The 24,439-nt window shown below is 51.6% G+C and overlaps 3 protein-coding genes across 3 annotated transcripts; all 3 read left to right on the top strand.

Moving 5' to 3' along the window:
* Positions 1-4,407: 4,407 nt before the first annotated feature.
* LOC311200600 (olfactory receptor 14A16-like) lies at positions 4,408-5,331 on the top strand (the record flags this gene model as incomplete). The annotated part of the gene is made up of 1 exon (XM_084274886.1): positions 4,408-5,331. The coding sequence occupies one exon, from the start codon at positions 4,408-4,410 to the stop codon at positions 5,329-5,331; it is 924 nt and encodes a 307-aa protein (XP_084131012.1).
* An 8,001-nt stretch (positions 5,332-13,332) lies between these two features.
* Positions 13,333-14,256, top strand: LOC311200667 (olfactory receptor 14A16-like; the record flags this gene model as incomplete). The annotated part of the gene is made up of 1 exon (XM_084274953.1): positions 13,333-14,256. One exon carries the CDS (start codon positions 13,333-13,335, stop codon positions 14,254-14,256), a length of 924 nt encoding a protein of 307 aa, XP_084131079.1.
* Positions 14,257-22,190: 7,934 nt separating this feature from the next.
* LOC311200666 (olfactory receptor 14A16-like) lies at positions 22,191-23,114 on the top strand (the record flags this gene model as incomplete). Its single annotated transcript, XM_084274952.1, has 1 exon — positions 22,191-23,114. The coding sequence occupies one exon, from the start codon at positions 22,191-22,193 to the stop codon at positions 23,112-23,114; it is 924 nt and encodes a 307-aa protein (XP_084131078.1).
* Positions 23,115-24,439: the final 1,325 nt, after the last annotated feature.

Genomic DNA, 24,439 nt, shown 5'->3' with positions numbered 1-24,439 from the left:
AACCTTTAGCAGCCCCACAACAGAAGGGTCTTCTGACAGTCCAGGCAGAAGAGACACTTGTTCAATGTCTTCTGTCTCTGAGGCAGCTATTCCAAAAGCCCACTGGTACCCTTTTGGGTCTTTGAAGTGCCCTCTCTACAGGAAGTCTATGCCCAGTATGCATGGAGCTGCAGATCATCAGGATCACACTAAATCATCTCTCACATGGCTAATTCCCTCAAATAATGGATATCTCTCTCCATGGTCATCCACTGGTCTGGCCAATGCACAACATCTTCAATGAACTGATACCTTGCCCTTACACTTGGTAGAAGTCACCTCCAGAGGCTGAGGGCTTGAGACTTCCTTCCAATTGCCTTGTTACTGCCTCCTTCTCTGGACAGGGATCCCAGCTGCTTGGCCTCCCTGCCTTCTCCCTGCTGCGTGCCCCATTGTCCCAGCATCGGAGTAGCCAGATGATGATGTGCTCCCCTGGAAGGCGGCTGAAGTCTTTTCTCATGTCTCTCAGCTCAAGGACAAGGATCGGGTTATAACCTCTGGTATTGCCTCTTCAGGTCCTTGCAGTGGTCCCAGTTCATCATCATCTTTCACGATGAGGATTGATTTCTCCATGTATTTCTTCTTCTGCATAGAGGTGACTGACAGTCGTACTGGTTGGCTGTCTGGATCAGCTCTGGGGTTGGCCTCTGAGGTTTGAGTACCCATGGTGCTTGTTGGGGAGACTGGAGGAGCTGCACTCTCTGAGGCACAGGTAGCTCCACTGCCTGTTGTAAGGGTTCTTTCTGGCTCAGCTGTGGTGTTGCTTTCTGAGGCCTGGGCAGTCACAGTGCCTCTGGATCTGTTTTTCTTGTCTAGGTATTTTTTCATGCCCTCCCACACCCCATGCCACCCCTGACCCTTCAGCCCAGGGAAGACCTCTTGGCAATATTCTTGGAGCAGTTGTTGGTAACACGTAGGTCCAGACAGACATTCAGGAGAGAGAGCAAGACACATATGCTGGTCTGAACATCCCAGGGATAGTCAACATTCTCAACAGATGCTGTAAAAATCCTAAAGGGAAAAGGGGAGGAGAAAGCACCCCTCACCTCATCCTCTACCGTTATCAAAACCTTCAGGCCCAACATTGGGCTCCAAAAAGGGCTGTTCATCTCCAACCAGTGCCCTTAGGACAGTTTACTGAACAAATCACCATGAAAGGAGAACAAAGCCCACAGCGAATTTCACTTATACCCAGTTATGACCCAGTAACTGCACAACATGAGGACCAACCTGATGACTCGGCTGCACTTCGACTGCCCTGGAGGCACCAGGAGTGTCTCTCCCCAACAAGCCCTTTTTATAGGGGAGTGATGTCAAGTGATGTGGCAAACAGCCTGGGCTAACTCAGCTCTCCTGTGCTGCCTGCCTGGGAAGGTTCACTCTGCCCTGGAAAGATGCAGGACAGATGGGATGGGGATGGGATTGGGATGATGTAGCCAAGGCACCCATCGATCAGGTGGCGTGTCAGTTTGCCAGGGTTGTTTGCCTGTGCAGCTGTAAAGTCACAGGCTGTAGGAGGTGATTACTGCCCTAAGACCTGGCCAAATCCTTCCACAAACTCTGCCAGCCAGGGACTGGCTGCTGAGGGAGGAGGAAATGTTGGAGAGACTATAACAATGATCATTAAACTGTTGCCCAGAGCAGCAGTCAGATGCCCAGGAAGAGCCAGAAGTGCAGGAGCTGCAGCTCCCGTGTGTCTGCAAAGTCCAGGAGGGGGAACTGGCTGATGGAGCTGCTGTTGGACATGTGGTGCCTCTGGGTATGGATGATCCTAACTGTGACCATCCGGTGTCTTTTCATTTGGCCAAAGGAATTCCCCACCAGGCTCAAAAATGCTCCTCATCCCAGGCAGCATTGCTCTATTGGACCTTGAACCCACTCATGCCTCTTGGACCACCTCTGGCCCTTCAGGTGACAACAGGGGTTGGTGTCTTAGCAACTCTGTCCTGGCCTCCACCCTCAGTAATTCCCATGGGCACTGGGACCAGCAGGTCCCAGGCATCCATGCTCCTTAACCTTTGCAGGGGGACAGAGAACCCTGCCTGTCCCTGCCTGGGGGTCCTGTCTCATGGGGAGACAAGGAAAGGTGATTGTCCTGCCCAGCTCTGGTTTGATCAGGAGAAAGGACTCTGCTGGACACAAGGATTTCTCCCTAGCCAGGGGAGGGAAAGTCAGTGAGAACTTCAGTTTCTTTCCAAGAAGGTTCCCTGGAGCTCCAGGGAGGAGTCCAGAGGGGACGGAGGGTATGATGTCTTCACCTGCTCCTCTGCTGTGAGCCTGGCTGGGCTCCTGGGATTGAGGGAGCTCATGGCAACCCAGCAGCCCTGACAAGAGACAGCTCTGCCCAGGAGCAGCTCCTCTGCCATGCACACAGGGCTGGGGACACTGCCTGTAGGCACCGAGGGGAGACCTGTGAGGCTGAGAGAGCTGATGGATGCTGAGAGCTCACTGGAGGAGAAATCTCCACAGCACTCTGCCTGGTATGTCTGTGGGTGCAGAGCAATGCAGGTTCCATTCCTGGAGGGATCTCCTAAAGCTGGGACATGGGACAGTGTGTGGGGTCTGTCAGGAGGACAAGTTCTCTTTAGGACCAGAAAGTGCTGCCTGGAAGGGATGCCCTTCTGCCCCATCAGAGGGACAGGGCAGGACATCTGTCTTCTCCTGGGCATGGCTGCAGAGGTGTCCAGGGCTGTCCTCCTGAGCAGGGTCCCTTCCCCCATGGGTCTGTGTGCTGGGGCAGGGACACTGCTGCTGCCAGGGTAAGCACTCAGCCTAACTCATGGGCTTTCCACAGGGTTAGAGACAGCAGCTGTGGGTTGGAGGAGAGACACAGGAAAGGGCAGTATATGGTTCTTCTGCTGCAAGAAAGTGCTGCCTGGGTCAGGTTTGCTCCCAGCTCCAACTGACCCTTGAGAAATTCCAAAGGGAATTTGAAGAACAACATAAAGGAAACATTTTCTTGCCAGGCAGAGTCTTTGCTTTGACTTTTCCTCTCCTGTGGGCTTTGCTGACTGTGGTATATTAGAACTTATTTCTCCTCTCAAGAATGTCCACATCAGAGGATCTCCTGAGCCCTGCACACACAGAGGTTCCCCAGGGCAGTGCCCTGATGCCAGGAGGGGTCTGCATAGCAGAGCTGAGCACAGGGCAGGTTGGATGAGGTCTGTGAGCACAAAGCAGGAGGTGACATGGACAAAGAGAAGCAGCTGCAGGGAAAGCTCCAGGCAGAAGAAAAAGAAGGACCTGCTCCCTGAAATGCCCTGGCAGTGGGGATTTGGTACCTCCATGACAACTCCCACAGTGCAGATACTTTCCCTTACTTGTCCCTGATTACTGCCACCCAGCACAGACTCTTCACACAAAATTCCAGGTTTTCAGGGTGAGTATTCTCCTTGCCAGCCTGAACCCCAGTGAGGAGAAACCCCTGAGTGCCTGTCTGTCTGTCCCTGTCCTTCCAGCCTTGGCTGGTGCATTTCTCGCTGTTTCCCCTCCTGTCCTTTGCTGCCTTTGTCCCACCATTATCTTGGGCTCTGGGAAATTCCATTTATCTTGGGGTTGGCACTGAGCTGACACTCACTTCAGGACCCCATCTGTCGGACTGATGAATTCCCACGGATCCTGCTGGGCTGCAGGCTGCCTCCTACAATGCCAATGCTGTCCCAGGTACTCTTGTGCCTCAGAGAGGAGCCGCGTGCAGGAGACATATCTGTGCCGAGGACATGGTTATACAGCTCATGGACTGCACATGGGCAGCTGCACTGAGCGGGGAGCTGAGATCCTCCTTGGGTAGGATGAGACTGCAGGAGGACTTTGGAGCTCTGCCCTGTGAGACTGGATTCCTAAGATATCTGAGATCCAGTTTCTTCTAAGGGGAACACCAGGGTGTTCACAGACCACGGGGCAGCTGAGAGAAAGGCTGATGGACAGAGCAGCTCTCCCCACTCTGCACTCAGGGGAAGGTTTCTCTGGCACTGCAGCAGCAATGTCAGGGAGTTCTGACAGAACAAACACTCTCAGGTACAGGCAGGAGCTCTGCTCTGCCCTGGGGTGACATTGGAGTGACAGTGCTGAATAGCTCCTTCCTATCCACAGGGGATTTAGTCTGAGATCACACCATCCTTCTATTTACTTACTGCTGCCAGGCAAGACAGTTCTCAAGAGCCACAGCTGACCCTCCTCCCAGCAGTGGCACGCTCAAGCCAGCACAAAGCAGACCTCCCAAAAGGGACCAGACAAAGTTTTTTTAAATACGAGAGTCAATCAGGGGCTTCCCTGAGAGTTGCACGAGGTTTCCCTCAAAGAAAAGTCCCCTAACTTCTCACTGTGTCTTTTCCTCCTTGGACAGGTCTCCACACTTGACAGCAGCAGATGTCCAACAGCAGCTCCATCAGCCACTTCCTCCTCATGGCCTTTGCAGACACACAGGAGCTGCAGCTCCTGCACTTCTGGCTCTTCCTGGGCATCTACCTGGCTGCTCTGCTCAGCAATGGCCTCATCATTATCACCATAGCCTGTGACCACCACCTCCACACCCCCATGTACTTCTTCCTCCTCAACCTCTCTCTTACTGACCTTGGCTGCATCTCCACCACTGTTCCCAAATCCATGGCCAATTCCTTGTGGGACACCAGGGCCATTTCCTACACAGGATGTGTGGCTCAACTCTTTTTCGTTGTATTTGTGATCTCCACAGAGTACTATCTCCTCACAGTCATGGCCTATGACCGCTACGTTGCCATCTGCCAGCCCCTGCACTATGGGACGCTCCTGGGCAGCAGAGCTTGTGTCCACATGGCAGCAGCTGCCTGGGGCAGTGGGTTTCTCCATGCTGTGCTGCACACAGCCAATACATTTTCACTGACCCTCTGCCATGGCAATGCTGTTGACCAGTTCTTCTGTGAAATCCCCCAGATCCTCAAGCTCTCCTGCTCAGATGCCTACCTCAGGGAAACTGTAGTCCTTGTGGTCAGTGGCTGTTTAACTTTTGGGTGTTTTGTGTTTATTGTGGTGTCCTATGTGCAGATCTTCAGGGCTGTGCTGAGGATCCCCTCGCAGCAGGGTCGGCACAAAGCCTTTTCCACCTGCCTCCCTCACCTGGCCATCATCTCCCAGTTTGTCAGCACTGTCATGTTTGCCCACCTGAAGCCCCCCTCCTTCTCCTCCCTATTTCTGGACCCAGTATTGGCATTTCTTTACTCAGTGTTTCCACCAGCAGTGAACCCCCTCATCTACAGCATGAGGAACCAGGAGCTCAAGGATGCCATGTGGAAACTGATGACTGGATGTTTCTAAGCAGCAACAAACTTTTCTTCTTCTTCTGCACGTCACTGACCATGAAACTCACCTTAGGACCCGTCTCTATTTACCAGGTTTTAATTTTTTAAAGTATTTTTCCTCTTAGATTGTCTATGTTATAATTACATGGTGCACATCCATCCTATTCCTGACACTGTATCTCTAGGTCTTCTCTGCTGCAGACACTACAAAATGACAAAGTATGCACACTTTGCAGCATGTCTGCCTCCAAAGGGACACAATTTTTCCTTCATATATTTTTTTTTAATTAAAAAAATTAGAAGCAGCTCTTCATCTACTGAATCATTTGTCTATTTGTCTGGATAGGCAATTTCCAGGATTGAGACCTAGGACAGAAGAAGAAATAGTCACCTTCCCCTGTACCTGCATTACCACTAGTTTGTCTCTTTCATCTCCCTCATCATGCAGGTGTTTCCCCCTATCCTGATGATACAACCATGACTAAGGACATCTTTTCAGCAGACTAGATGGACGTATCCTCACTGAATTCCACCTCCACTTGCTCTTTCGTAATTCAGATGCTGCTCAGTCTCCAGTTCCTGCTTTGAGACTCTGAGAGTTGGAAAACATCCCACCTTTTAGCAGTCTAATGAACTGTTCTGTCAAGAGGTCAGTGTGTTGACAAGTGACCTTTCTATGTATCTGATGAAAACTGTTCTGGGAGAGAATCTCCTCTGGAAGCTGACCCCCTTCACACGCTGCTTGGCCATAGCAGGCAGCTGAGGAGAGAGATTTCACGGGTATTACACTGTGTCATGTTGAACTGCTGTTTGTTGTCAGAGAAATCTGTCTGTGTCTGTGAGCACAGATGATGCCAGGAAAAGTGTTGGGAGCCCCAGGAGGCCAGTGAAGGAACTGCTGGGCTTGGGGAAGAACAAGGTTCTCCATTGCAGGGTTGGATGTCCAGAACTCTTTAGGAGACTTCCGGACAAACATCTATTGTAGAATGCTGCTAAAACATCTTCCATGAACTGAAAATGACAGAAATTTGTTTTTTTCTGTGAAAAAAACCTCCATTGTGAAATTACTTTGATTTTTTTTCATCACCCAACTAAAACCTCTCAAATTACTTAAACAAGTCTTATTTTTTTTAAGAAAATTACATGAAGAGCCATGCTTGTAAGGGCTTTCTGGATGTTAATGAGCCCCATGGTGTCTCTGGTGAGTCCAGAGACCTCAGATACCAAGAGGAGAGTGAAGAAACTTCTCCAGAAGTTCAAGTCAGGAGTAAAGCCCAAAGTACCTTGAAGCACTAAGAGGCCCCCTCTGGCAGCCATTACTGACAAAGCCTCCCCATGGGGTCCTTAGAGCAGACAACTGGAGGCCATGAAGACAAACCCAGGCAGAGCACAGGCAGCTCTGATGCTGAGGACACCCTGGCTTGGTCTGATGAAGCAGAAATGCCAAGTACTGACCCCCAGCCCCTGGGCAAGGAGATCCTGACCCTCACCTGTGTCTCAGGGCTCTTCCTTGGGATGTGGGGAGTGTGATGCCAAGGGAAGGACAGGGGCATGACACATGGTGTCCTCCCATTGGGTGGGTTCAAGGATGTAACGATGCTCCTTGGCCGTGAGGACAGTGTGTCTCCTCTGAGGCTTCTGTGGCAGGGTCATCAGCCATAGACAAGGGGGCAGAGACCTCATTTCTATCAGGCCCTTTTTAGCCTGGCTGGCACCCTTGGCCATCTGCAGCACAGCCCGTCCCACACTGCCCTTAGGCTATACCTGTTTCCCTGCAAGCTGCAGGCAAGCATTGTCCTTCCCATCCTCATTCTCACCCTATGATGTCCTTTCCTGTGCTGCTGTTTCTCCCTCTTCATCAGCGGTTTCTCTAAGCACAAAGCCACCAGCTCATCCACACTTTCTCTGAGTGACTTCTTGCACCACAGAACTACCCTCAGAATGACATTTCTTTATCCTCACGCCCACTCTGACCTTCAAAGCAGCAGTTTCTGTGTATTTGATATCCTATGTTCTTTCCACATACCACAGACAGGGTTTCCTTTAGCGTCCCCTTCCCTGACCTAAAGAAGCAATGGTCACTCAGCCCCTGCACACAAGACCCCTAATTGTAACTAGGCAGACTTTTACTGCCCACACGAGTGTTCCTCCCCATTTCTCCAGACTGGGGAGCCTCACACTGGGACTGACTGCTCCAGAAGTGACCCCACCAGTGCTGCATTCAGGTGGCCTGTAAGGGCCCTTGTCTGCGTAGCCAGACTCCTCCCAGTGCAGCCCAATGTGCTCATGGCCAGATTCCTGTTCAGCACCTCTGACTTCTATTTCATCCCCTGGAATGCCCAAATTCTTCTCCCTGTGGCGGTTTCTCCACCCATCATGTCTGAGCCTGCACTGATGTGCAGGGGTTGTGCTGGAACCTTTTCTCCTGGTTTTGCCCCAGCTGAGAGTGAGCAATAGGCCGCTGCTCCCTGTCTTGGGCATTTGGTCAGGGCGGGGGTGGTGGTGGTGTTTGTGGGCGAGTGGAAGGGAGAAAAAAGGAAACCAAAACACCCCAAACCATGTGTGTTGGGATAAGGACAGTTTATTGGGACAGCAGTGTGTCCTGTGGGAATCTCTCCAGGAGGAACTTGCACCCATTATTCCTCAGCTATTTCATATGACTCCTTCAAACACAGGAGTCTCCCCCTTCTTTGTAGATGGCCTTTTAGTACTGGGACCCACTGATGAGGTCTCCCCTCAGCCTTTTTGTTCTGAAGGCTGAACAAACCCAGCTCCCTCAGCCTTTCCTCAGATGGCAGGCTGCCCAGGCCCCTTGTCATCTTTGTGGCCCTTCTCTGCACCTTCTCTGAACTGGCCATAACTGCACCCAGTATTCCAGGCATGGCCTGACAAGTGCTGATAGAGTGGGATAGAGGGTTGTGTAGGTAATACAGTGCTGGAGTATAAAACATTTTGGAGGGGGTTAAGAAGGTGCTGGGGAGAGAGAGGAGCTCTTACAGTTGCTAGGGTGGGCATAGGGGGTTTAGTGGGGTGCTGGGCGGAGATATGTTGGGATTTGGAGGGTAAAAGGCAGGGGTTTGGGGGAGTAGTAGCGGGCTGGTTATATAGAGGTTTCTGGGGGATTAAGGTTTGCTTGGGAGGGTTTATGTGGTGGTAAGGGAATCTATTGGTGCTGGGGGGGTATGTGGGAGGCGTTTGTGGGGGTGGGATTCTGGGCATTATGGGGAGGGGGCTGGAGGGAAGCCAGGAGTATTTGGGGGGGTTAGGGTGGGCTGGGTGACCGGTTTAATGGTATGGGGAGGAACCCATAGGTGGTTGGTGAGGTTTGAGGGGGGTATATGGTGGTGCTGAGGAAAGATATGGGGGTATTTCAAAAGATATAATGAGGTGTTGGAGAGTATGGGGGTGTTGGAGGTCTGCCAGATGTGCTAGGTGGAGTTAAGAGGAGGGTAGAGGGGTTTTAAAGTGCATACCAGGGCTCCACTGATGCGGGAAGGGGTGTGGGGACGTTGTTGGGCCTGTCCTTGGAGGGGTATATGAGGGAAAAGGGGGACTTTAATGGGGGTAATATGGTGCTGGGGAGGTATAAAAGGTAGGATGGGAGGGTTAAGGGGGCGTTTGAGGAGGGGGAGGCACCCATGGGTGCTGGAATGGAGTGTGTGGGGGGTGTTCTTAGGTGGGTGCTGGGGTGTGCTAAGGAGATTTGGGGAATTTGATGGTGAAAAGGGCAGGTCAGGAGTCAATGGGGGTGCTGAGGTGCCACAAGGGGTGCTGGGAGGGGGCGTGGGGATCTTTTAGGGGGCTGCTAGGGGTGGATATGGGGGAATCTGAGGGGTGGAAAAGGGGAGGTTTAGGGCAGTAATAGGGTGCTGTACTTTGCAGCTACACCAGCGCCCACCTTTCAACCTGTTAAACACCCAGCAGTACGTCACAAGCAAAAGGTGTGAGGGATGAAAGATGTTCCTGGCCTGAAACCTCCCCAGGTAGCACACTGGCACCCCAGTAACTTTGGGCCTCAGGGCTTTCCCTGCCAAGGGAATGGTCCTAACATTGCCTGATGTCATTTTCGTCCTCTACTAGTGTCCATCTAGGAAACTGCTAAATGTCCAGCACCAGCTCCAAAGAAAAGGTGAGAGGGCCAAAAGATATTACTGGTCATGAACCTCCCCAGGTAGCCCACAAAACACCCCAATACTAAATATAAGACCAATCTCCCTGGGGTAGGCATCTGAGCATGTGAGGCTGAGGATCTGGGGGATTTCGCAGAAGAACTGGTCAACAGCATTGCCCTTGCAGAGGGGGAGGGAACATGTACTGGCCGTGAGCAGCACAGCATGGAGAAACCCACTGCAGCTCCCCTGTGTCTGCAAAGGGCAGGAGGAGGAAGTGGGGAATGAAGCTGCCTGGGACATTCTCTGCCTCTTTGCAGGAAGCCCTGTGCAAGGAGAACAAGGCAGTGAGAACTTGGGGCACTCTTCCCTGAGTGAAACGTTCTCATTGGAGACCCAAGGACTACCTCTCCCTGTTCTATTAGAGATTATAAATGTCCTTTTTGGGAGGTCTATTTCCTGCATGTTGAGGGTGCCACTGTCTATATGGGACTCTTATGTGAGCTCTCCAGGTGTCAGTTTGTCCACGGAACAGAGGGTCTATCTTTTTTGATACATATATTTTATACATTGTGGTTTCCACTTCCCCCAACTGCAGAGCAGAGCTTTTCCTAGTTTTGGTCTTGTGAAACATCGAAAAATGCCCAACAGCTCACCTAAATCCCTTCCTTTCACAGGGGGCAAGAGTACTCTTCCTGTCCCTGCCTGGGAGTTCTGTCTCATGGGGAGACAAGGAAAGGTGATTGTCCTGCCCAGCTCTGGTTTGATCAGGAGAAATGACTCTGCTGGACACAAAGATTTCTCCCCAGCTGAGGGAGGGAACATCAGAGATGAGATCATAGAGTGATCCCCATGAGGCCTGAGACACCAGGAGGAAGCCTAGAAGAACTGGTCTTCAGCTGAGCTGGGCTTCACTCTTGCAATGGTGGGAACTTATGGCAGCCCAGCAGCCCTGACAAGAGACAGCTCTGCCCAGGAGCAGCTCCTCTGCCAAGCACACAGGGCTGGGGACACTGCCTGTAGGCACCGAGGGGAGACCTGTGAGGCTGAGAGAGCTGATGGATGCTGAGAGCTCACTGGAGGAGAAATCTCTACAGCCTCTGCCTGGTATGTCTGTGGGTGCAGGGCAATGCAGGTTCTGTTCCTGGAGGGATCCCCTAAGGCTGGGACATGGGGCAGTGTGTGGGGTCTGTCAGGAGGACAGGTTCTCTCTAGGACCAGAAAGTGCTGCCTGGAAGGGATGCCCTTCTGCCCCATCAGAGGGACAGGGCAGGACAACTGTCTTCTCCTGGGCATTGTTGCAGAGTTGGGAAGCAGCATGTGCACCCAGGGGTGCCCAGGGCTGTCCTTGTGGGCAGGATTCCTGCGCTCCAGGGTCTGTGTGCTGGGGCAGGGACTCTGCTGCTGCCAGGGTCAGCACTCAGCCTGCCCGGTGGGCAGCATTGCCGCAGAAAGAAGCTGTGGGTGGATGGAAACTGGGACCCATGGAAGCAAAGTGTAGGGTCCTTCTGCTGTCAAAGTGTACTGCTTAGCCCAGGTTTGCTCCCAGCCTCAGCTGATCCCTGGAACATTTCAGGAACACCAAGAATGTATTTTCCATCCAGGTAAAGAGACTTTGCTTTGAATTTTCCTCTCTTCTGGATTGGGTAGGAAGTGGGGGCTGAGCTTTCATTGATAACTTTGAAGAAGTGAGTGCAAACTCATTTGTCATTAGGATTTGTCAGAGCGTCTCCTGAGCCCTGCACACACAGAGGTTCCCCTGGGCAGAGCCCTGATGCCAGGAGGGGTCTGCAGAGCAGAGCTGAGCGCAGGGCAGGTTGGATGAGGTCTGTGAACACAGAGCAGGAGGTGACATGTGCAAAGAGAAGCAGCTCCAATGACAGCTCCAGACAGCAGAGACATGGTCAGGGAGGGAAAAGGAGCTGCTCCCAGCAATGCCATGGCAGCAGGGATTTGGTGCCTCCCTGAAATCTCCCACAGTGAAGTCACTATCACAAACCTGCACCCCTGCCTTCTGCCACTCAGCACAGACTCTGAACCCAGAGTTCCAGGGTTTCAGGCTGAGTCTTCTCCTTGGGAGTCCAAACCTCACTGAGGAAAAACCCTGAGTGCCAGTCTGTCTGTGCCTGTCCTTTCAGCCTTGTCTGGAGGCATTTCTCATAGTTTCCCCTCTGGTCTGTGCTGCCCTTGTCCCACTGTTACCGTTACCTGGGGTTCTGGGCACGTCAATTGGTGGGGCTGGCATTGAATTGACCCTCACTGCAGGACCCCCATCTGAAGGATTGAGGACTTCCCTGCAGCTGGGCTGCAGCTGCCCCCCACAATGGCACCGCTCTCCCATGGACTCTTGTGCCCAGAGAGGAGCCCCATGCAGGAGACATCTCGGCACAGAGGCCGTGGCAATGCCACTCATCACCTGTGTGTGGGCAGCTGCACTGAGCCCTGTGTGTCCCTGGCTGGGAGCTGGGAGCTGAGATCCTCCTTGGGTAGGATGAGAGTGCAGGAGGGCTTTGGAGCTCTGCCCTGCGAGACTGGATTCCTCAGCTCTCTGCAGGGTCCAGTTTCATGTAAGGGGAACAGCAGGGTGTGATCACAGAGTGTCCAGCACAGGGCAGCTGAGACCAGGGCTGCAGGACAGAGCAGGTCTCCCCACTCCGCACTCAGGAAGGTTTCACTGGCACTGCAGCAGCAACATCAGGGAGTTAGAATGTGTAAGGTTGGAAGGGACCTTTAGAGGTCATCTAGTCCAACCGCCGTGCAGTAAGCAGGGACGTCTTCACTAGATCAGGTTGCTCAGAGCCCCATCAGGCCTGGCTGAATATCTCCAATGATGGGGCCTCCACTACTTCTCTGGGCAACCTGTTCCAGCAACCCACCTCCCTCGTATTGTAGAACATTTTCCTTATTTGCAACCTATATCTCCCCTTGTCTTGTTTAAAACTGTTACGCCTTGTCCTACTGCCACATGCCCTCATAAACGGTTCTTCCCCAGCTTTCTTATAGGCACCTTTCAAGTACAGATATAAGGTCCCCCTGGAACATTCTCTTCTCCAAGCTGAACAAGTCCAACTCTCAGCCTGTCTTCACAGGAGAGGGGCTCCGGCCCTTTGATCATTTTTGTGACCCTCTGGACACCGTCCAACAAGTCCAGGTCCTTCTTGTGTTGGGGGCTCCATAGGTGGACATAGTACTCCAAGTGAAATCTCACTAGAGCAGAGTAGAGGGGTAGAAACACCTCTCAATCTGCTGGCCACACTTGTTTTGATACAGCCCAGGATGCAGCTGGCCTTCCGGGCTGCAGATGTACATTGGTGGTTCATATCCAGCTTCTCATCCACAAGTACTCCCAAGTCCTATTCCTCAGGGCGGCTTTCAAGCACGTCATCTCCAACTGTATGGATAATAGCAATTATTCCAACTCAGGTGCTTGACCCTGCACTTTGCTTTGTTGAACCTCATGAGGTCCACCTGTGCCCACTTCTCCAGCTTGTCCAGGAGACAGAAGTTCTGACAGAAGAAACACTCCTCAGGTACAGGCAGGAGAAAACCAAAGCTCCAGAGCTCTGCTCTGCTCTCGCGTGAAATTGGAGTGACAGTGCTGAAAACCTCCTTCCTATCCACAGGGGATTTAGTCTGAGATCACACCATCCTTCTATTTCCTGACTGCTGCCAGGCAGGACTGAGTTCTTCAGAGCCCACAGCTGACCCTCCTCCCAGCAGTGACACGCTCAAGCCAGCACAAAGCAGACCTCCCAAAAGGGACCTGACAAAAGGCTTCCTGAATACAGAGACTCAATCTGTCTGAGGGTATTCCCTAAGCATTGCAAGTGGTTTTACTCAAAAAAGAGTTCCCAAACTTCTAATTGCCTTTTCCTCCTTCAACAGGTCTCCTCACTTGATGGCAGCAGATGTCCAACAGCAGCTCCATCATCCAGTTCCTCCTCCTGCCCTTTGCAGACACACGGGAGATGCAGCTCCTGCACTTCTGCCTCTTCATAGGCATTTACATGGCTGCTCTCCTGGGCAATGGCCTCATCATCATTACCATAGCCTGTGACCACCACCTCCACACCCCCATGTACTTCTTCCTCCTCAACCTCTCTGTTACTGAACTTGGCTGCATCTCCACCACTGTTCCCAAATCCATGGCCAATTCCCTGTGGGACACCAGGGCCATTTCCTACACAGGATGTGTGGCTCAAATATTTTTCTTTCTATTTTTGCTCTCAGCAGATTATTCCCTTCTCACTGTCATGGCCTATGACCGCTACGTTGCCATCTGCCACCCCCTGCACTATGAGACCCTCCTGGGCAGCAGAGCTTGTGTCCACATGGCAGCAGCTGCCTGGGGTGGTGGGTTTCTCAATGCTTTACTTCAAACGACCAATACATTTTCACTGCCTCTCTGTCATGGCAATGCTGTTGACCAGTTCTTCTGTGAAATCCCCCAGATCCTCAGGCTCTCCTGCTCAGATGCCTACCTCAGGGAAACTGGAGTCCTTGTGGTTGGAGCCTGCTTATCTTTTGGGTGTTTTGTGTTCATTGTGGTGTCCTATGTGCAGATCTTCAGGGCTGTGCTGAGGATCCCCTCGCAGCAGGGACGGCACAAAGCCTTTTCCACCTGCCTCCCTCACATGGCCGTGGTCTTCTTGTTTCTCAGCACTGCCATGTTTGCCTACCTGAAGCCCCCCTCCATCTCCTCCGTATTTCTCAACTTCATAGTAGCATTTCTGTACTCGGTGTTTCCACCAGCAGTGAACCCCCTCATCTACAGCATGAGGAACCAGGAGCTCAAGGATTCCATGTGGAAACTGATGGCTGGTTGTTTCTAAGCAGCAATAAACTGCTCATCTTTTTCAGCAAATTGCTGGCCATGAAACTCACATTAAGACATCTCTGTATTTAATACATTTTTTAGTTGTTATTTTTCTATTTTCCTCATAGCTTGTCTCAACTATGATAACATGTTCCAAGTTCATCCCATTCCAAATTCAGTGTCTCCCAATACTCTATGACCCAGACACCGCTCAGTGATGATCTGTGCTCTCTTGGCATCATTTCTGCCTGCAAAAGGCCAGAATTTCTAATTCTTTTTTTTGTTCACCTGACATTTATAAAAAAATTACAAACACATTTTTATGACCTGAATCACTCGACTGCCTGTCTGGAATGGCAGTGCTTTCCCACCATGACAGAATGGTAATTTCCAGGATTGGTACCCATGGCAGCAGAAGAATTACTCACCTTCCCCTGTACCTGCATTATTGCCTGTCTGTCTTTTTTCACTCCCTAATCATTCAGGTGTTTCCCCCTATCCTGATGATACGGCCATGCCTAAGGACATCCTTTTCTGCAGCCTAGATGGACGTATGCACTTCATTCTGATCACAGGTTTCCACCTCCACTTGCTCTTTGGTCATTCAGCTGCTGCTCAAGTCTCCAGTGTCTGCTTTGAGCTTCAGAGAGTTGGAAGACTTTCCATCCTTCTGAAGTCTTATGAACTGTTCTGTCAGAAGGTCAGGGTGTTGATAAGTGACCTTTCTATGTATCTGATTGAAACTGTTCTGGGAGAGAATCTCCTCTGGAAGCTGACCCCCTTCACACGCTGCTTGGCCGTTGCAGGCAGTTGAGGAGAGAGATTTCATGGTTATTAAACTGTGTCATGTTGAACTGCTGTTTGTTGTCAGAGAAATCTGTCTTTGCCTGTGAGCACAGATGATGTTAGGAAAAGTGTTGGGAGTCCCAGGAGGCCAGTGAGGGAACTGCTGGGCTTGGGGAAGAGCAAGGTTCTCCAGACAGGGTTGGATCAGAAGATGCTGCTTTTCCTGCCTGTCCAGATCCCCTTAGGATCTAACTGAAATCCAAGTAATTGTACAAGTCTTGAGTTTTTTAATGAAAATGAGTTAAAGAGACTTGCTTTAAGGGCTTTCTGGATGTTAATGAGCCCCATGGTGTCTTTTCTTCTGAGTCCACAGACGTCAGATACCAAGCGGAGAGTGAAGAAACTTCTCAAGAAGTCCAAGTCAGGAGTAATGCCCAAAGTACCTTGAAGCACTAACAGGCCACATTGGGAGCCATTACTGACAAAGCCTCCCCAGGGGCTCGTTAGAGCAGACAACTGGAGGCCATGAGGACAAACACAGGCAAAGCACAGGCAGCTCTGATGCTGAGGACACCCTGGCTTGGTCTGATGAAGCAGAAATGCCAGTGCTGACCCCGAGCCCCTGGGAAGGGAGATCTTGACCCTCACCTGTGTCACCCTCCTTAGGTGTGTGATGCCAAGGGAAGGACAGGGCTATGAGACCTGTGGCCTCCCCTGCAGTGGGTGCAAGGAGGCAATGATGCTCCATGCCTGTGAGGACAATATGGCTCCTCTGAAGCCTTTGCGTCAGGGACATCAGCCATAACCAAAGGGGCAAAGACCTTGTTTCTGTCAGGGCATTTCAACCCGGCCAGCACCCTTGGCCATCTGTACCACAGCCCATCCCACCCTGACCCACATCTGTGCCTGTTTCCCTACAGGCTGTAGGAACCCAATGCGCTTCCCCACCTCATTCTCACCCCACCATGTCCCTGCCTGTACTGCTGTCTCTCCCTCCTTGCCAGCTGTTCTCACAAACACAAAGCCACCAGCTCAGCCAGGCTTCCTCCAAGGGATTTCTGGCACCACAGCACTACCAGAAGGTCAGAATGTCATTTCTTTATCCTCATGTCCACTCTCTGACCTCCAAAGCTGTGGTTTCACATGGACATCCTTTCTTATTTCTCTATAGCACAAAGATGGCTTCCCTCAGCACTCCACCAGCCCCTACAAAGAAAATTAACTTTATCTTGGTCAGAACCAGGCCACCTTTGCAGACAACAAGTGCAACACAATGGTGGGCTCACTCCTGCAGTCACACTGTATGGATAAGCCTGTTGGTCAGTTACGGTCAGCTGGGGCTGTTCTGTCCCCTTTCCAGGCACTTGTGCACTCCCAGTTGACTCATCTCTGGAGCAGAATTAGACAAAAGCCCTTGATGCTGTGCAAGCCCTGCTCAGCAAGGAACAAACAGGTTTATTCAGACTTTTTTGCTTACAAATCCAAACCACAGAACTCTGGGGACTGCCAGCATGAGAATTCATTCCTGTCCAGCCAAAATATGGTCAGGAGGAGAAGATTTCTCCTGGTTTAAAACATTCTCAATATTCCTGTTTATCAAATTCCCAGAGTTTGTCAAGGTCTGTTTGAAGTGAAGTGCCATTTTCTTAAAAGTTCACATCTCCTTGCATGTGGCTCTTCAAAGTTGTGGTGCATTAGAATAAATGACAGCAAGAGGTGTCAAAGAATCTGGGACTCTATTGCTGGATGTGTAGCATCTTCAAAGGTCGATTATGGTAGAGCCTGGGCAAAACAGACTCAACACAGAATAAAAGAAAGAAAGAAAAGTGATTTATTACTACTACAACTACACACTGAGAGAATCAGAGTCGGGTAATGAGAAGCACAGCCAGGTCTTAAAGCACCTTCCCCCTGCCCCCTGCTTCTTAGCAGAGTTAAACTCCATCATGATTTTACTCTCTTCTTCCCCCACCCAACACGGCGTGGGGAGGGGCAGGGAATGGGGAGTGGGGTTCTGGAGGTTCCTCACAAGCTGCTTTCCTTGCCCAGATCTTCACACTTCTTTACCCCCCACCCCTCCCTTCTTCACACACTTGACTTTAATCATCAATTTGCTCCCTTCTTTCCCCCATCGCAGCACAGGGAGGGGCAGGGAATGGGGGTTTTCAGTCCATTCCTCACAAGTTCTCTTCCATCTTAGCTCAGGGGGGCATTCCACACACACACCCTTCCCCTGCTGCACCGTGGGGGTCCCTCCCACACGAGTCATATCCACAAACTTCTGCAGTGTGAGTCCTCTCTACTGGGGAGTCATCGCCTCACCACAGGCCTCTCAGCAGGACTCCCTTCCATGGGTGCTGACGTTCGGGCCCAGACTCGCCTGGCCTGATCCCCCACAGAGTCACAAGTCCCCTGGCAAACCTGCTGCAGGGTGGGTCAGTCTGTGCACAGGCCATAGGTGGTCTCTGCTCCCCAGCCTTATCCATGGGCTGTGAGGGGACATCCGCTCCACCATGGTCTTCACCACGGGCTGCAGGGGAATCTCTCTCTCTGGCACCCATGGGTGGGGATAAGGACAGTTTACTGCCAGAAATCACCATGAATGTGGAACAATAATGGTCAGTTACACTCACACCCAGCGCTAACACAGAGTACCTTATTGACCCAAGGATAACAGAAGACTGCCCAACAGCAAGGACAGAACAACAGAACAACCACCCCAGCCACACTAAGACAGTCCTGGAAGCAGCCAGCCAGCTCCCCCTCACCCAGCTGCATTTATGGGGAAGTGGTGTCAGGGGCTGTGGAAAACAGCCTGGGCCAACTCAGCTCACCTGGGCTAACTCAGATCACCTGTGATGGCTGACTGGGGAGGTTAACCCTGGCCTGGCCAGAACCAGGACAGCTGAACAATTAATGGATCGACACCCAAGGAAGATACAAGGATTTCCACACCTGAAGGTCCAATCACACACACTGTGACCCACAAAACCTCCATTGTTGTCATTCCGATTCAGACAATATTCCCCCTTTTCTGGAACTGGGGTTTTCCATGGGTTTGTTTCCTCATTCCAATAGAATGAATCTTTACCAATGGTTATGTCACTTAGATCAATCAGGAGCCATTTCGGGGGTTTTGTTTCAACGTCCATGGCCAGTCTTTAAATCCTGAAGGGCTCCCACATCCCCAACCATTTCTCAGGTTAAAAGCGTTGGGCACCTGCTGGCCTAAAGTTATAAATCCATTTTGCCACCCCAGGCTGAAGAGGGGGGCACAAACGTTTCCCCAGATAGTAAAGGTGGTGAGAATGGTCGACCAAAACAATGTTTGTGATAGTCTGCTCAACGTCCTATAAATATTAACTAAGCAGTTATTAACTAAACTATACAGACAATCAACAGCTTCATCTGTTCCTTCAAGCAGGTGTCAGAGATTCCATCTGGAAAAGAAAAGAGAAAAAACCCAGACTCAGTTTGTATTAAGGAACTGGTCGTCGATTGTTATGAGAAGGATGGAATAATCCACCTTGTATTGACTTTGTGTTCCTTCCCATGGGCATCTTTTGCTTTCCAAGCGTGTTTGTTGAGGGGCTCAGCCAGGACGAGGGGAACGGTCCCAATGGTCGGCATTTCAACCAAGACTGGCAGACCAGGAAAGAAAACTGGTTAACTGGGGTGCTGGGAGTGTGGGGTTTGGGGATTAAAGCTGGGGTTTGGGACAAAAGGCATTGAGTTGGGACATCCACTTATTCCCCATCAATCACTGACTCGGGGAACTGCATCCCAGAGTCGTTCTGCCCAGTGTGGCTTGTGAAATTTCAAAAACCCTTTCAAAAGCCCATTAGTTCTCCCCACTATCCCATTAGCTTGGGGGTAACACGGGGTGTGAAATCCCCTCCTGACTCCTCCTTCCTTAGCCCACTCCTGCCCCTTGGCAGCAGTGAAATGACTGCCCTGGGCTGACTGAACAGACTGGGGGTTGGCAGAAAGCGAAACCAATTTGTCAGGGCCCGCCCTGGCTGTTCTCCTGCTGCTCCTGGAAATGCCTGGGCTTGGACTAGGCCAGAAATGATTTCCACTCCCACTAATACTATTGTTTCCCCTCCACCTTCCCAAGGGCTCCAATAGAGTCGATTTGCCAGGCCTCCCAAAGGGTCTTTTTCTCTCTCAGCTGCAGGGGGGTCTCTTCCATGGGGTGCCGCTCTAGCCGCAGGCAGCATTGTTCACAGGCCCAGAGCCAGGTGGGGCAAGCTTCCCAGTGACAGGCCACCCCCTGGCATGTGCCTCCCTGTGGGAATCCTTGGATCCTGCCTGGCCACGTCTCACATGCAGCCATTCCAGGAGCCTGTCCCAATGTCCTCTGAGCTGATCCTCTTTCTGCAGAGGGGCAATGCTGGCCAGTTCCTCTGAGCTGAGGGAGCTGGGCCTCGTTAGCTTGGAGAAGAGGAGGCTGAGGGGTGGCCTTATTCAGGTCAATGGGTCAAAGCTGGAGCAGAGGAAGTTCCATGTGAATGTCAGGAGAAACTCTTTCACTGAGAGGGTGCCAGAGCCCTGGGACAGACTGCCCAGAGAGGTTGTGGAGTCTCCTCCTCTGGAGACATTCACACCCACCTGGATGTGTTCCTCTGTGGCTTAGTCCAGGTGATCCTGCTCTGGCAGGGAATATTGGACTAGATGACCTTTTGAGGTCCCTTCCAACTCCTAACGTTCCGTGATTCCTTGACCTTGGATCTCCCTGCACATCTCTTGGAGCACCTCTGGCCCCTCAGGTTTCACCGGGTGTTGGTGTTTGAACACCTCCTTCTTGGCCTCCACCCCCCATTAATTCCCCTGGGAGCTGGGACCAGCAGTTCCCAGGAAGCAGGTGCCTCTTTTGTGCCCACTGCAAATGGGGCAAGAGGAACCCCAGGTTCCCTTGATTTGAGGCAGCCCTGTGCCAAAGCTGCATCCCCTCCCCAAGGGGAAAGAGTCCCCTTCCTGTCCCTGTATGGGGGTCCTGTCTCATGTGGAGACAAGGAAACATGGTTCTTCTGCCCAGCTCGTGTTTGATCAGGAGAAAGGACTCTGCTGGACAGAAGGATTTCACCCCAGACTAGAGAGCAGGTGGCAGGGAGGACTTCAGTGTCTTTCCAAGTTGGTTCCCTGGAGCTTCAGGAACAACTCAGAGGAGCCGAGGAGTACGTGACACCTTCACCTGCTCCTCTGCTGTAGCTGGGCTGGACTCCTGGGACAGTGGGAGCTGATGAAACATTACAGCAATGATGAGGGACAGCTCTGCCACAGAGTAGCTCCTCTGCCAAGCACACAGGGCTGGGGACGCTGCCTGTAGGCATCAAGGGGGGACCTGAGAGGTTGAGAGAGCTGACAGAAGCTGAGAGGTCACTGGAGGAGAAATATCCGCAGCACTCTACCTGTGAGTATGTCCCTGGTATGTCTGTGGGTGCAGGGCAATGCAGGTTCTGTTCCTGGAGGGATCTCCTAAAGCTGGGAAATGGGACAGTGTGTGGGGTCTGTCAGGAAAATAGATTCTCTATAGGACAAGAAGGTGCTGCATGGAAGGCATCCCCATATGCCCTATTAGGAGGACAGTGCAGGACAGCTGTCTTCTCCTGGGCATGGCTGAGAGGTGCCCAGGGCTGTCCTTGTGAGCAGGGTCCTTGTGACCCAGGGTCTGTGTGCTGGGGCAGGTTTTCTGCTGCTGCCAGGGTCAGCACTCAGCCTGCCTGCTGGGCTTTCCACAGGGATATAGACAGCACCTCTGGGTTAAAGCAGTGACCCAGGGAAGGGCAACGTAAGGTCCTTCTGCTGTAAGAAAGTGCTGCCTGGGTCAGCTTTGCTCCCAGCCAGAGCTGATCCTTGAGAAATGCCAAAGAGAATATTTCTGCAAAGGCAGAGTCTTTGCTTTGACTTTTCCTCTCCTGTGGGCTGTGCTGAGTGTGGTAGATGAGAACTTATTTCTCCCCTTGAGAATATGCAGTGAAAACTTGATTCTCATGAAGCTGTTGGAGCCTGGGCTGAGCCCTGCACACACAGAGGTTCCCTGGGCAGTGCCCTGATGCCAGGAGGGGTCTGCAGAGCAGAGCTGAACACAGGGCAGGTTGGATGTGGTCTGTGAGCACAGTGCAGGAGGTGAGATGGTCACAGAGAAGCATCTGCAGGGACAGCTCCAGGCAGCAGAGACACTGTCAGGCAGGGAGGATCTGCTCCCAGCAATACCCTGGCAGTGGGGATTTGGGACCTCTCTGATAATTCCCGACACCCACCCCCTGGTTTCTACCACCCAGCACAGACTTTGCACTCAGAATTCCAGGGTTTCAGGCTGAGTTTTCTCCTTGCCAGCCAAACCAGCAGTGAGGAGAAACCACTGAGTGCCTGTCTGTCTGTTCCTGACCCAAAAGCTTTTGCTGCAGCATTTCCTGCTGTATTCCCTCCTGTCCTTGTTGCCTATCTCCCACCGTTACCTGGGGCTTTGAGCACGTCCATTTGTGGGGCTGGCACTGAGCTGACCCTCACTTCAGGACCCCCATCTGTAGGACTGAGGTTTTCCAGGCAGCTCCTGCTGGGCTGCAGCTGCCCCCCACAATGGCACCGCTCTCCCAGGGACTCTTGTGCCCCAGAGAGGAGCCCCATGCAGGAGACATCTCGGCACAGAGGCCGTGGCAATGCCACTCATCACCTGTGTGTGGGCAGCTGCACTGAGCCCTGTGTGTCCCTGGCTGGGAGCAGGGAGCTGAGATCCTCCTTGGGTAGGATGAGACCGCAGGAGGGCTTTGGAGCTCTGCCCTGTGACACTGGATTCCTCAGCTCTCAGTCAGGAGAAAACCAAAGCTCCAAAGCTCTGCTCTGCCCTTGGGTGAAATTGGAGTGACAGTGCTGAAAAGCTCCTTCCTATCCACAGGGGATTTAGTCTGCGATCACATCATCCTTCTATTTACTGACTGCTGCCAGGCAGGACTGAGTTCTCAAGACCCCATAGCCAACCCTCCTCCCAGCAGTGACACACTCAAGCCAGCACAAAGCAGAGCTCCCAAAAGGGACCTGACAAAAGTCTTCCTGAATACACGGAGTTAATGTGAATTGGAAACTGTTTCCCTCAAAGAATCGTTCCCTAACTTCTCAATACCTTTTTCTCCTTGGCCAGGTCTCCACACTTGACAGCAGCAGATGTCCAACAGCAGCTCCATCAGCCACTTCCTCCTCCTGCCCTTTGCAGACACACGGGAGCTGCAGCTCCTGCACTTCTGCCTCTTCCTGGGCATCTACCTGGCTGCTCTCCTGGGCAACAGTCTCATCATCATCACCATAGCCTGTGACCACCACCTCCACACCCCCATGTACTTCTTCCTCCTCAACCTCTCTGTTCTTGACCTTGGCTGCATCTCCACCACTGTTCCCAAATCCATGGCCAATTCCTTGTGGGACACCAGGGCCATTTCCTACACAGGATGTGTGGCTCAACTCTTCTTCTTTTTATTTTTGATCTCCATAGAGTACTATATTCTCACTGTCATGTCCTATGACCGCTACGTTGCCATCTGCCAGCCCCTGCACTACGGGACCCTCCTGGGCAGCAGAGCTTGTGTCCACATGGCAGCAGCTGCCTGGGGCAGTGGGTTTCTCAGTGCTGTGCTGCACACAGCCAATACATTTTCACTGCCCTTCTGCCATGGCAATGCTGTTGACCAGTTTTTCTGTGAAATCCCCCAGATCCTCAAGCTCTCCTGCTCAGATGCCTACCTCAGGGAAACTGGACTCATTGTGGTCACTGTATGTTTAGCTTTTGGGTATTTTGTGTTTATTGTGGTGTCCTATGTGCAGATCTTCAGGGCTGTGCTGAGGATCCCCTCGCAGCAGGGTCGGCACAAAGCCTTTTCCACATGCCTCCCTCACCTGGCCATGGTCTCCCTGTTTTTCAGCACTGGCATCTTTGCCCACCTTAAGGTTCCCTCCATCTCCTCCCTCTTTCTGGACCTTCTAGTGTCATTTCTTTACTCAGTGGTTCCTCCAGCAGTGAACCCCCTCATCTATAGCATGAGGAACCAGGAGCTCAAGGATGCCTTGTGGAAACTGAGGACTGGATTCTTCTAAGTAGCAATAAACTGCTCATCTTCTTCTGCATATCACTGCCCATGTAACTCATATTAGGACCACTCTGTATCTAGTAGGGTTTTTCCCTTCTATGTTGTCTAGGCTGTAATAACATGGTGCCTGTTCATCCATTCCTATTGCAGTATCCAGTGGTCTTGTGTGAATCACATCCTGTGTAATGACAATCTGTGCTGCCTTTGCATCATGTTTACCTTGAAACGTGCACATTTTTTGTTTTATTATGTTTCTCCTGGCATTTATAAAAAATTTACAAGAACATTTTCATCACCTGAATGAGTCGACTAATTGTCAGAATTGGCAAACCTTTCCCACCATGATGGAACAGGAATTTACTGGAACTTTACCATAGAATCATAGAATCTCTCCCAACCACAGCCTAACTCTGCCTACGACACCTCTAGACCATGTCCTCAAGCACAATATCTAGATGTTTTTTAAATGCCTCCAAGGATGGTGAGTCCACCACTTCCCTGGGCAGCCTGTTCCAACACTTGACAATGCTTTGAATAAAGAAATTTTTCCTGATATCTAACCTAAATTTCTCCTGGTGCAGTTTGAAACTATTTCCTCTTATTTTATCCGTGTCTATCTGAGATAAGAAACTGACCCCCACCACCCTACACCCTCCTTGCAGGTGGTTGTAGACAGAGACAAGGTCTCTCCTCAACCTCCCTTTCTTAACACTTAAAAAGCCCCAGTTCCCTCAGCTGATGATCGTAGGACTTGTGCTCAAACACTTCTCCAGATTCATTGCCCTGCTCTGGACACACTCCAGCATCTCAACATCCTTCTTGTAGTGAGGGGCACAAAGCTGGACATGGTACTCAAGGTGTGTCCTCACCAGAACTGAGTGTAATGGAACAATCACTTCCCCACTCCTGCTGGTTACACTATTCTGTATGCTGGTGACACCTCCTTATAGGGGCCAGGATGCCGTTGCCTTTCTTGGTCACCTGGGCACAGTGCTGGCTCATGTTCAGCTGCCTGTCCACTAACACCCCCAGATCTTTGTCCTCCAGGCAGCTCCCCAGCCACTCTGCCCCAGGCCTGTAGCATTGCCTGGGGTGATTGTGAGCAAAGTGCATGACTCAGCTCTTGGCCTTGTTGAACCCCATAAAACTGGGCTCTGCCCATCGATCCAGCCTGTCCAGGTCGCTCTGCAGAGCCTTCCTGCCTGCCAGCAGATCAACACTCCCACACAATTGGGTGTCATTTGCAAACTTACTGAGGGTGCACTCGATCCGCTCATCCAGATCATTAATAAAGATGTTAAAGAGGATGGGCCCCAGCACAGTGATGAAGGT

The sequence above is a fragment of the Gallinula chloropus genome, assembly GCF_964237585.1.
Source record: "Gallinula chloropus genome assembly, chromosome: 24".
NCBI classification, from domain to species: domain Eukaryota; kingdom Metazoa; phylum Chordata; class Aves; order Gruiformes; family Rallidae; genus Gallinula; species Gallinula chloropus.
This window is presented reverse-complemented; position numbering and strand designations above follow the sequence as displayed.